At 33.7% G+C, this 13,389-nt stretch overlaps 1 protein-coding gene across 3 annotated transcripts; it reads right to left on the reverse strand.

Moving 5' to 3' along the window:
* Positions 1 to 2,011: 2,011 nt before the first annotated feature.
* LOC122005523 (indole-3-acetaldehyde oxidase-like) lies at positions 2,012 to 12,356 on the reverse strand. 3 transcript variants are annotated; one of them, XM_042560578.1, is made up of 10 exons: positions 12,206 to 12,356; positions 7,975 to 9,615; positions 6,816 to 7,075; positions 6,435 to 6,644; positions 5,101 to 5,319; positions 3,453 to 4,418; positions 3,140 to 3,232; positions 2,952 to 3,050; positions 2,671 to 2,860; positions 2,012 to 2,424 (listed from the first exon to the last, which is right to left on the reverse strand). In XM_042560578.1, the coding sequence occupies exons 1-10, from the start codon at positions 12,339 to 12,341 to the stop codon at positions 2,210 to 2,212; spliced, it is 4,029 nt and encodes a 1,342-aa protein (XP_042416512.1). In that variant the 5' UTR covers positions 12,342 to 12,356; the 3' UTR covers positions 2,012 to 2,209. The 3 variants fall into 3 exon arrangements, with proteins under 3 accessions (XP_042416512.1, XP_042416513.1, XP_042416514.1); XM_042560579.1 differs by lacking the exon at positions 12,206 to 12,356 and adding an exon at positions 10,346 to 10,485; XM_042560580.1 differs by lacking the exon at positions 12,206 to 12,356 and adding an exon at positions 10,103 to 10,222.
* Positions 12,357 to 13,389: the final 1,033 nt, after the last annotated feature.

Raw genomic sequence — 13,389 nt, forward strand, 5'->3', positions numbered from 1 at the left:
TTTTTAGCAGGGACTATGTCCCCTCGTGTTCTCCGCCACACGGCCGTGCCTATAGGCATCACCAAGGCATGTATCACCACAGGTAAGGGGGTACAGTCGTGACTTTTGGCACAACAAACCTTTGAATCAACTTTGAAAATATGGTACGACTGTGCCATTTGGCATGGTCGGAACATGATTTGGCTCTGGAAGAGGGACATAGCCATGTGGATTCACACGGCAGCCCCCTTGTTGGTTGTTGGTAGGAGGCATGGTTGTGCCTTTAGGCACGGCCTGCCCCTTGCTTGTTTGGTAGTGCTGGGGTACGACCTGCCCGTGGGTGGTGTAGGTGGAGGCACGACTAGACTACTAGATCTTCATAAATTACTTCAATGTGCCTTTCCATTTCATTTTCACTTCAATTTACGTTCTGTCAATCAAAACAAGCAAAGTACAGATCTCCGAACAAATATAAAGAAAATAAGATATAATAATAAAATATGGCACAATAAACATAAATTATATATATGAAATACAAATAGATGTACGTCAAAAAATATCTGAAAACATATATAACTTACGCATAATATTTCCAAACTTAAATCTTTACCTGTCTTAAGTAAAACTATATCTAAATTTATATACTTACATAGTACATCATAATCTTTAGCTAATCACCCTCAAAAAAAGTCGCTAAAATGATAACCTCTTACCGTCGAGCTCCTCCATCTTTCAAATTCTTCAACATCTTTAGTTCACTTTCGATAGACAACGCCAATGTTGTGGCTCCTACTCCCCGCAACCGAGCTACTCCTCTGTCTACACATCAACGTGACTAGCGTGACCCTTCTGGTGATCACGTTGGATTGGAAATGTATGGAAATGAAAGAATAAGAGTAATTAACCCTCTTGATCATATTTACCATAGGGGCATGCTCTTAAATAGTCCTAACGAGTTATTGAGTCTCGGATAGGTCTGTTCCATATGTATCTGAATTCAGATCCGCTAACTTGGGAGCAGAATCATATGACTCATATTATATTATCTTTTTTTTTACTATAAATCTAAAAACATAAATTGGGACATGACCTTGACATCAAAGATTTATTTATTGAAATGATGCACTTTTTTATACAAAATTTTCATTTTTGGTAAAAACTAAAATGACATTTATTTTTTCATTAAAAAAAGATCAAAATTATTCTAGCATTGATTAAAATTATTTTAATATTTTTAAAACTACTCTAATATTAATTAAAATTACTATAACATTCAAATTATTTTATATTATATTAATTTTAATTAAACAGCTAAAATATATAATAATTTTCATTAAAATAATAATAACAGTATTAAGCCAATCAAAGTAAAAAAAAAAAGAATATTTTAGAAAGAAAATATAAAATTAGACACTTTATAATTTGTTTTCTGCATAAAATGCACTTTTAAAGAACAATTTCGGGCTAAACCAATAAGGATAAAGAACAACCTAAACGTTCCAATCACCACTTGGTTGGTGCTGGATTTCACCAACTTGACTTTGATCTGAATTGCCCGGATCGATGATGGGGCATCAGTTTCGGGCTTGAACCAGCAGAGATGCCATCCTTGTGAGCTCTTGTACTAGAAAACCAATTTGAGATAACAATTTTTATGCAAGATAATGGGAAAAAAAAAAGTTCTTGAAACCAAGCATCTCATGCATCAGTTTGTCGTTTAAATCTGTTTGGAACAGAATGTAATCAGGATAAAGAAATTCGAGAAAACAACAACAGGAGGCCTCAATTCCGAGAGGATGTGACTACTACTTGACCAAGGAGGAGTACTTAGTTCTTCGGGTGTTGAGCCTCGTGGTGGGACTATAACTGCCGGGATTGTAACGATTATTATAATTGTTTGAATTCATATTTACTTTACACGAAATTTTGATGTGAGAATTGAAATTAATTCTCAATTTGTCCTGTCTAGTATGTTTTTTCTCAAAAGCAATGATTTCGACAAAATTATGGAGAAAAAAAATGGTAATGAACCTGCTAAAAAGGATTTGAACATCCATAATGTTCATCAATCTATTTCAGTGCACAAGACGAGCAACAAGTTACTAACACATCATTTCTTAGTTAAATATCACATGCCAAATAAACTGTACCAGGAAAATCATCTCCTCTGGCATACCATTTCTTATTTAAATACGCATTCATTCATTCATTTATTGGCACAGAAGCTATCTTATACTTCTCCATGAGCTTCCACGTATTTCTCCACAATGTCTAGGCCACAGAGCTCTTTTACCAGTGGCATGGTTGCAGGAGGATCAAACTGGAATGAAGAAACAGAGCTATCGTTAGGGTCAGTTGAGGAGAAATCAGCCCGGGCAGCTCGTATTGCTTTCCGTATGGCGGAGTGAACTGAAGCAGCTAGAAGCAAAGGTGGTTCCCCAGAAGCTGCGTGCAAGAAACTTATCAGCTACTTGAAGCTTTAAAATTAGAAAGCTAATGGCAGCAAAGAGAAAAGGTGCATTAGGATTTAATATGATAAGGTCTGTTAACAAGGAGCAATTACATTCTAAGCATCTTGGAGTTAGACATCTTGTTTTATCTACTTGGAGTTAGACATTCTAAGCATTTTGTTTTAGCATGAAGGCCAATCACTTCTGGACAATTTCTAAAATAGCTGAAGCATATGCATACCCTTCGAGGAGAGGACTCGGTCCTTGTGATGCCCACTGTTCATTACTCTAATATTAAAATGCTTCGGGATGGTGTCGATAGAAGGGATCTTGTATGTCCAAGTACCATCAGAAATCACCAATCCATCTGAGTTTTCCTCGAGTTTCTCATACACAAAAAATCCAATTCCTTGAACAAAAGACCCTTCAACCTGCAGAAACACTCAGATATAAGTATATGAACAAACGCCTGATTGTGATTTAGGATTATAAAATCAATAGGACAGATGAAAAAAAAAAAACCTGTCCTAGATCCACGGCAGGACTCAAGCTCTGTCCGCAGTCATATGTAAGGTCTGCTCTCAATATCGTAGTAGCTCCAGTGAGAACATCAATTTCTACCTAGAATGCACACAATTTTCAAAATCAAGAAAACAGACTAGCAATGTGATTACAAGTCAATCATATGAATGATCTACAAAGGAGGTTACCTCGCTTATAGCAGCCCCATAATTTAGATATGATGAAGTATCATCAGCAACCCAAAATGTACTCGCTGATAAGTTCACATATTGCAAATTTGCCTGTATATTGTAAGGTAACTAGTTCATAATGGATGAAAGGAAGTAACTGCTTTGATTTCCAAAATATAAAAAAACCCAGGAAATCCCTAAAAGTGAATGCATAAGCTATCCTGTCCTTCACTTGCATAAGCTAGCTAACACATACAGACTACAGAAATAAGCTTAGCTTCTTGCCAATAAATAAACAGTAGTACATTTGATTAATGACGTAATTACACACCTGGGTAATAAGGGTGTCCCATGAAATTGATCCCATTTGCTCTTCCAAACTTTGCTTAAGAGGCTTTAATCTGCTGACTAGAATAGAGCATGCTAGACGAACTGCTTCGCAGCTTGCTTCAGATTTGGTGCTTCCAGCAGTTAAACCTCCCTGAACCAAACTCAGAGTATCTGCTTGAATGATTCTAACCCTATCCAAAAGATATTTTTTCTCTTCATCCCATAGCTGTTCAAGACCGAATGCAGCCATTTGCTTCACCTTTGTCCACAGTCCCTGGCCTATTTCAATTCCTCCGACTTCAACAACAATTGAACCATCATTTAGAATGGATACTTTCCCTGGTGTTGGCATTGGTTCCACTTCATATACAATTGGTACCCAAGAAATCCCTCGTTTTTTCCATTTGTTGCAACTATTGAAATGCAATACCATTTCAAGACGATTGAAGTAGCTTGCAGATGTAAACAACTCATCAACTATAGCAGGTAAAGTATATTCCGGAGCTTCTCCACTGCTACTTCCATAAAAAAACTTCAGACTTTCATATGTATGCAAATTTCTTTTTCTCACAACATCGACATCCAAGGACAGGAAAGATGCTACATGCTCAATAATAGCTTCAGCAATGTAAGACCCCTGTACCTGCCCTGGTGCTCGCATCGATGATTTACTTGTAAGATTCGTCTTGCATAGTTTAATATCAAAAGCGAGAGCACCCCAGTTGTATTTTTTTAGACAAGTTATAATGGCATGTGAAATAAGTGGACTATAATCCTCTGATATGCCTGCATTTACCAACAAATTCAAGTACAAGGCCGTAATCTTTCCATCGGATTTGAAACCCACAGAATAGGTTATTTTCATTGGATGCCTTCCTCCTACCATTACCATATCCGTGCTACGATCAAGGTACATCTTTATTGGACGACGCAACTTAAAGGCTGTGAGAGCACATGCTGTTGCAATCTGTGAGCATCAGGGAAAAACCATAGTCTAACGGTTTATTAGCTAAATCATAAACATTCCAAAGCCAGAGAGGGAGAGATAGAGAATGACATCACACATTATTATTTTGCCTAAAATGTAGCAAAATGATATGATTGAACGATTTTGAGATTTTGAGACATTTTGACTGGATGTACAATGGGCTAAAAATATAAATTACATCTATCAACAAGAAAAATCATAAGTAACTGCAATAAGGGAAGACTTCTTTAAAAATTTTAACATGATTTACCAAGCCAATATAAACTAATTCTTTTATTGAGCATAACTTCATTACATACTGCCAAGTTCGATATTTTTTATTTCATGTAAGAATTCCATAACTCAACTTTGTTTCAATAATAGAGAAAGTTAACTAAGGAACTGGTTAAGAAATCCAAACATTGGTAGCAAAAATAAATATTAAGAACATCATGAAACAAGTTCCTACCATTAATATTTTTCTAAGGGATCCCTTATAATGATGCTAGTTTATGTGCTATGCAAAGAGTTCTGTAATCTGTATTCTACACTTATTATGCACTTCTTTATTTTTTTAAAAAAAATTAATAATATAGATGATTGTATTGTTTGATCATCTATCACCAAATGATATCCTCATGACATAAAGTTCAAAAAAGAAATTTAAAGTTCTCATTCTCACAGGATTTGATCGAGTGGCTTTCCCACCAAAACCTCCTCCAACTCTTCTTGTAATCACACGAACATTATGTTGTGGTATTCCAAGACATTTTGCAATAACACCCTGGGTACCCTCAGGGTATTGATTAGAACTGTAAACTACTATACAATTATCTTCATCAGGTATGGCAAAGGCTGTTTGTGTTTCCATATAGAAGTAATGCTCAGATTCAAGTTTAACCTGCATATATCAATGACATAATAAATTACCAATTCACTAAAGAAAGTTACTTGGACATTAGATAACAAGTTCATAACACAAGTAAATATTAATCATATGGTAAATCGAAGGGCCTTCACTTGATTGCAAACATTAAAGGGGAAAAAAAATCATGCATACATGAAGCAAGAAGATTTTCAACCCATCCTATGTAGCAAAGGCCATTTAGTATTTATATATTATCTAATTTTTGTCATGGTCCTAGCATTCAGCTCTTGGACCCAAATCAGAAAAAAAAAATCTGGTAAGGTAAAGGAGATCAAGAAATGTATCCCCTCTTTCATATTTAGTGTCATGCTCATCTGTGATACCTGAAAAACCCATCAAAGATTAACATGTCAATTTTCTTTAATGTGATAAGAAGGTGACGTTTTAAAAGTCTGTAGATGCATTTCTAAAATCTCATGATGCACACTACATTTTGATTCAATGCAATGTTTCATAAGTCTGTAAATGGATTTATACAATCTCATGATGCTCATTTGCTATTACTTAGCTTCATGTAAGTTTTAAATGTAAGCAAATAATTTGAGAATGAACAAATCATCTACGTGAAGTTGAGAACCATAATTTTTCTAAATTAATAATAGGTTATAGTAATCAACTTTGGAATAAAAAAAGAATTTCTTTCTGTGTTAGCTTTCTAATAATTTTTTTTCTACTTTTATTGTGCATACATTTTGGGAACAATTCTAGGATTATATTGTTGGTTCCTATTATTTTTCTATTAAAGCTGTGATGTATCAAGCTTCATATTATCCTATCAAGCTATTTATCACTCATATCGAACTCCTTAGCATTGTTATCTTGTATTAGTAGATGGAAATTGCTCAATCATCATTTTTGACACCCTTTTATCATCTCGATAGATTATCAAAAGGGCATGTCTTGGCCATATAGTCTAACAGGGAAAAAGATTTAGAACTATAAAAATATATAATAGCTTAACATAATAATGTGGGACTAAACTATTATCTCCAAGAACAATATAATCAATTAGCCAAAAAATAGTACCAAGCTAAGCTAACAAAGTGATTATCATTTATCTTGATGAAATCAATAAAGAGAGCTCACACCTCAGCTGAGAGAATTTTGTGATCAGCTTCATCCATTCCTCTGGCTAGATCTCCAACTTCTGTAGGATACAGAGATGGAGGGATATCAAAAAAACTTGACCTTCTGACAGCATCTTCAACAGAGAGAATCGGAGGTTCCAAGCCTTTAGTGGAATATTGTACAATTGCTTGTTTTGCAGCCATGTTGGCATATCTCTGTGTTTCTGCAACCTAAAGTAATCAAGTAATCAGATTTCAAAGGGAATTCAGATCAATACAAATCTAGAAGACCATATAGAATGATTTGATTTTAATAATCATAACTAGCTCCTCCAGGATGTTAAATATTCATTACCAAAATAGATAGCAGGCAAATGAGAGAGAGGAACAAAGGGAGTATACCACAATTCCAAGACATTGACCAGAATATTCAGTCAAAGAATCCGCAAATAATGGTTCATCTGCAAATCTAAAGCTAGATCCGACATTTTTGCCTCCTTCTGGGATATCATTGATACTAATATAAGCAACAATCTTACTAGACACCAGAGTAGGGTTGAATGTAATTCCCTTTATACGAGCAAAAGGTCTGGTGCTATAAATAAATGCTCCATAGAGACAATCTTTAGAAGAAGGAATGTCATCAACATATAGTGCTTCACCTAGTTTGATCATAAGATTATTAATAGCACAAAATGGTCTCAAAAAAAAAAATAACCTTTGGTCTTAAGAAGAAAAATCTTGCACCTGAAGAATGATACCGTCGTAAGCATCCACATTTTATTGGTAATAATGCAAAAAATGGTTGCAAAATCTTATAAATCCACAAAATTAAAAATAAATATATTTACATAACTTCTGCCAAAGTGGGTCGGCTAAGTGATAATTGAACTAGCACACACTTTTCCAAAAAAAAAGGGAAGCAAAAGCAAGTCGATATTACATTACATGGAAAAACAAATTTAAAAAAAATATTATAACTTCAAACATCACTTAATCAAAGGTGCTTGTGTGTGTCGAATACTTGGTTTTATTCTTTCCACATATATAACTAACAACACTAAGTGATATTAACCTTTTGTAGAGTTCAACAGACAAATAAATTTTCATGTAGCCAAACCCGTTCATAGAGTTCAATGGTTTGATTTATTGCATGTGTTCAATGGCCTAATAAACTGCATGTAGCCACACACTATAACTATTATTTTAACCAACAAGAAGCCACTCTAATCAGACTGAAAATGCCACTATTAGATGTTGAACTTTATTGACAACCTTTAATCGAAGCCTTCAATTATGATGCATTTCGTATTAAATGAATTGTAGGTCATTCACCTCCTATATGAGATGCATTCTTTACTGACATGATTACAGGCCATTTACCCTTTAATATAGATATGACATATTGATATATTTTGTATGGGGCGGATTGCAAGTCATCCACTTAATGTATCTTTTATCAAGTGAATTGTAGGTCATCCTCCCTCTATATGATATATATTAATTTTCGATAAAATAAGATCAATGTAATGATTAAAAGAAATAACCAAAAAGCACATACCAGAGGCTTGAATTTCAGCTGCAACTTTTTTGATTGGTTTGCCAACAGGAAAGTATTCTGTGCTAAACTCAACTAATTGCTTTGAAGACAATATGACATCCGGAATGTGAAGATTATTCTTCTCAACCTGAGCCAAGTCTTTAGATAGTGGTTGAAAAAATTTGAACAAAAAAGCAACAGCCAAACTTATTCTGTATCTTGGATGAGAAGTGCCTTCTTTAGGTATGATGATCTCCTTCAATAATTTAATGGCTTCAATTAGCACAGAGACCGTGAGCATTTTACCAACCAAAAAATTTTCAACATTCCTAGCTCTGATGGCATGTTCAGTGCCATAAGCACCAAAAGCCAAGTGCAGTTTCAGTAAAACAATATCCCCAGAGGACCTATCAGAAGCAACACAAGCCAAGAAAGCAGAATTTAGATAAGACACAGCATTCCCAAGAGGTCGTGGAGCTGCTCTGTATGTTTTAAATATAATATTGTATTTACTAGTTCCAGATGATGAGATACTTGCTGAACTCCAATAAGGAATATGTATGCTTACAAGTATGGTTCTATCATCATATGGAGGCCCCTCCAAAAATTCCTCAAGTGAAAGAATTAGCCTTTCTGAAGCCATCTGAAGACAAACAGTTGATCCAGCAGCAAGCAGTATTGTAGCAATATCTGAAGGAAACTGGTATCTTTGAGCCATAATCAGATTCCCACCCAAGCTAGCCATATTTCTAACAAATGGTGTAGCCACTTTATCCATATGTTCAGCAATTCTACCAAAGACCAATTCTCCATCTGTCTTCAATACATTTCCATCTCTTTCTTTCAGCACTTCAATAGCTTTAGATATTGTCACAGCGGCTCCAAGTGTAAACCCTTTGCTATTCCTTTCAATGATCGAGAGTTCTGGTATTCCTGTTAGACTAATGTACTTATCATATAGGTTAATTTCCTTGAAAACGCCAGACATTGTGTTACCCACAACCATTTTAACATGACTTTCAATGAATTCACTGGAATTCAGAAGTTCATAAAGCTCCTCAAAGCTAGCAGGTCGATACCACTGGCACTCTAGTGCACCATTATCCTTGAAACTCTTCAGGGTATTCATGGAAGAATTGATCTCACACTTTAAGAATTCAGGAAAAGTGCAGACTTTGTGTTGATTGTAAGGAGGCAATCTTTCCACATTTGCATCTTCTGGCTTTTCCCAGAATATATTAAAACCCAAATCCTCCAAATCAACATCGGCTGCAAAGCTCTTGCAGACATCTGCAATTGGCCTAAATCCAGTACATCGACAAAGATTGCCAGAAATAGCCTTCTCAGCCTCATATTTTTTGATCTTTGAGAACCCTCTGGGAGGCTCAGGCCTATTGGTGTTGTCTGCATTGTTGAGGGCAGAAAAGAGTGACATACACATTCCAGGAGTGCAAAAGCCACATTGGGATGCATGGAATCCTGCGAATCTTTGATGAATTGAATGGAAACCATCCTTGCTATTTCCAAGCCCCTCAGTGGTAGTAACAGAGCATAAATTTATGTTGCAAAGTAAGGTAAGGCATGAACTAACACTGGATCCATTCACTTGGCCACTAACTGGATCATATTTAGAAAGAAAAACAACACAAGCACCGCATCCACCTAATCCATGAAGACAAAATTTATATTAAACAAGGGATTTGTTAAACCTGAGTTTCATAGAGAAATATAAAGATATTATCTGGCAAACATGTAATCAATTGATCACAATAAACATATCACACATAGAAGCCGACATAGACTAGGGCTTGATGAATTTCTCATTTGCATGTCTAGAAGAACGCTAATAATGGCACTTGTTCATATTTTAATTCTATATTGCTATTCTATTATTTCACATAAGTATATTAATAATAGCATACGATCTTCAAAACTTAGATATTTTTTACAAATAATTCAATAATTATTCAAATCAAAATATAGATGACAATCCCAAACATAATGCATTGTGTAACTATGCTGACAACTAAGCGAAACGTCACACCTAACCCCACAACAGAGACACAACATCATGTTTGCTAAAATGTTTTCATAAACGAAGTATAGTAGTTCAAACAAAAGCATTTTAGGATGAACAGATATACCCCACCTGTGTGATGAAGGTGAATTAGAGCTCAGGATCCTTAAGTTTTGCGAGAGGCTGCGGGTGTGTCATAAAAGAAATTAAATAGGGCTTTAATTCAGAACTAATTATTCACATCGAAACAGAATTACTTCCAACAGCTATCGTTCAACATCAAAACATATAAAAAAGAAATGATTATATATCAAAACTAATACTTGAAACATTCAAATGATGAGAAGTTGAAACCAGGAGCAGAAAAAATTGCACCTTTTCCAAATAGAAACGTTGACGAACAAAACAAAGAAAAACGAATTCCGATTTCCGAACCCTTTTTTCTTATTTTAATTAGCGAACGGAATCTCACTTTTTTTTAACCCTAAACCCTAAAACAAAACTAAACAAGTGATAAGACCGAAGATCGAACTAGTCATTATTTTATTTGTGACCGTATGAGGCTAAGGAAGGGGTACAAACGAGTCAAATAGTTCATGAGCCGCTTGTAAACAACTCGATCAAAACTTGATTCGAACTTAAAAATTAATCAAACTCAAACCGGCTTGATTAGAAATCAAGCCGAGGTCAAGTCTATTTATTACTAGCTCGACGATTTATCAAGTTAAATGATTTAATAATAATATATATTTTTATAATATATAATATATAAATTTATTTATTAAAAAGTAAAAATATATTCAAGCTCAGAGTCTAGTCCATAATTAAATATCGAACTCGTGAGTCAGTATAAATTGAGTCTATCTGAGCTCGAGCCTGAGCCTAAGCTAACTCGAGCTGGACTTGACTCGTATGCATGATCTAAAAGAAAATAAACTTTGTTAATAAACTTTAATAAACATTAGTCATCGCGTACACACATTATATGTATAATATAATATATGAATACGTATAAATTAGTACCCTAAACTTATAAATTGGACTTGGTAAGGATGTATTAAGTCCATGCAATACGTAAGGGCAGCGCATTTAATTTTTTATATCAGATATTAAATTGATAAAAATAAATATTACACTTGATCTTAACTAAAAGACCGAGTAAAAATATACTTTTTAATATCGTCAGTCCAATATATTTATAGAAGTTTCTCCATGTTGTCCATCCTAATATTTGGGATTAAAGAAAATTATAACAATATATATTTTTTATATAAAAAATAATCTGAAAAAATTATTAACAAGTTTAAAATGATTTTTAGTGTGAAAAAAAAGATATTAGCATAATTTTATTATTTTAATGTACACTAAATTTAATTACTTAGTAAAAATCCATATTTGTAATAAAATAACAAGATTCATATTAATAATTAATGTTGACTTTGTTATGATATATATATATATATATATATATATATATATATATATATATATATAGAGAGAGAGAGAGAGAGAGAGAGAGAGAGAGAGAGAGAGAGAATAATTCATATCTAGTATCTAAATACGGGAAGATTATAAACATGTAAAAAAAAAACAAAACAAAAAAAAACACCTTAAGTAAGCCAAAAAAAAAAGGTCTCTCTCTAAAAATACCAAATGAGAAAGTTTTGCAAACCATTTGATTTTATCATAGTAAAAAGTGATGACGTATCCAAGAGGTAAATCATGCACGGGAGATTCATTAGTATAGTAACCCTTTATGATCAGATAATTCACGATATATTTCACACTCATTAAAAATTAATCTCATAATTTATTATAGTAATATCATATGTAAATATTAACTCGGTAAGCTTTTAGAGGCAACCATCTAGCTTTATCCAAGAGAAAGAGAGCTTTATCAACCAATCAGCGTATCTTATAAAAAAAATTATCTAATTAACTTTATCGATTATTTTTAGGATGATCAATTTGATTTCATAAAAATTTTCTATCAATCATCAGATAAATCGAAAAGTGGATACAGTCATTAATTTAGAAGTCCAATATTTTTTTGATTACATGTTTTATTTAAATTTTTTTTTTTTTATAAATATATTATAATTAAAAATCGTACTACATCCGAATGATAATATGGATATTCTACTGTAACACATAGCCCCGGGGAAAATCAACATGCCTTTCACGCATGCATGCATGCAAGGAGCACCTGAGAATATATAGAAATGGAAGGCATACCCTCTCCGCACCCAAGCTTAGGACCAGTGTACCGGGAGCGAGTCCTCAGGAACTCCAGTAAGGTGGTGGAAGGATCCACCTTGGCGACCTCGAAGCGCACCCCGTTGACGGCGAACACCAGTTTGTCCGCTGCCATCTCACCGGATCCGCCCGATCTGAAGAGCTGGATGTAGGCCGCCCTTTAGTATATATTAATTATGAGCCTTTCGCTATGGTCCCCGTGGTAGATGAGCTGCAGCGTCGATCGATTTCTGAGACGGACACGTTACCTCTTCATTTGAACCGTTCGAAGATACTTGAGATTGAAGTTCCCCGTGTTTCTCTTTCGGTGAAGGGTAAGTTTATCAAAAATTTCATTTTGCCCCCGTTAATTACTTTGTCGAAAATGCTCTAAATTTTGAGTTTCATTCTTTTATCTATAAATTGAAGCAGTTCCAATTAGAGATGATAGAATTTAACACGGCATAATCTAATCCGTAATTTTATAAATTTAATTTGATCGTACCGTAAGCTAGTTTGATCCATCAATGAATAATTAAATTAATGAGTTGTAAATAAATCCACTAATCTTTATTTTTATATTATATATATTTGTAATAATTGTGTAGACCAACTAATGATGTAAGAAGGGCATGGCCGACTTTAGGCATAGACCATTAAGGCCTATGCCTAGGGTTTCAATTTTTATTGGGGCCTATTATTTTTAATGTATTAAATATATTTTTATCTATTTTTTTTAAAGAGAATAGAAAAGAATATGATCCACGTGATAAAAGGTTGCACGATCTCATTATCTAAAAATTAGGATGATTATTTTTAATATATTAAATATATTTTTATGTATATTTTTTTTAAAGAGAATGAAAAAAGAATACAATCCACGTGATTAAATATTTACATGATCTCAATATTTGATCAAAGTTTTGAACTTCGCAAAGATCTCATTAGGATTTGAATGGATAGAGACATAAAGGGACTTTTTTTTTAACAAATTAAATTTACTTTTAATTATGGATGTTATTTTATAAAATCTAATCTATTCCTCTTCAATATCTCTCAATCATAGCCTACTCTTGTTATGTTTCTTATCTGATGATACTTTCTCCTTTGATCAATAACAACATGAATTAATTTTTTTTTATCTTATCCATATAATACAAAATAAAAATCCTAGTTTTTTTTAG

Source organism: Zingiber officinale, chromosome 7B, assembly GCF_018446385.1.
Source record: "Zingiber officinale cultivar Zhangliang chromosome 7B, Zo_v1.1, whole genome shotgun sequence".
Taxonomy (NCBI): domain Eukaryota; kingdom Viridiplantae; phylum Streptophyta; class Magnoliopsida; order Zingiberales; family Zingiberaceae; genus Zingiber; species Zingiber officinale.

What these genes read in the sequence shown, in the direction of transcription:
- LOC122005523 (XM_042560578.1), bottom strand. Translation starts at nt 12,341, where the DNA reads ATGGCAGCGGACAAACTGGTGTTCGCCGTCAACGGGGTGCGCTTCGAG. An exon ending in AAGCCACTCGATCAAATCCT is followed by an intron (nt 4,419 to 5,100) that starts GTGAGAATGAGA and finishes TGATGCTCACAG; the next exon opens with ATTGCAACAGCATGTGCTCT. An exon ending in GGGACACCCTTATTACCCAG is followed by an intron (nt 3,233 to 3,452) that starts GTGTGTAATTAC and finishes TACAATATACAG; the next exon opens with GCAAATTTGCAATATGTGAA.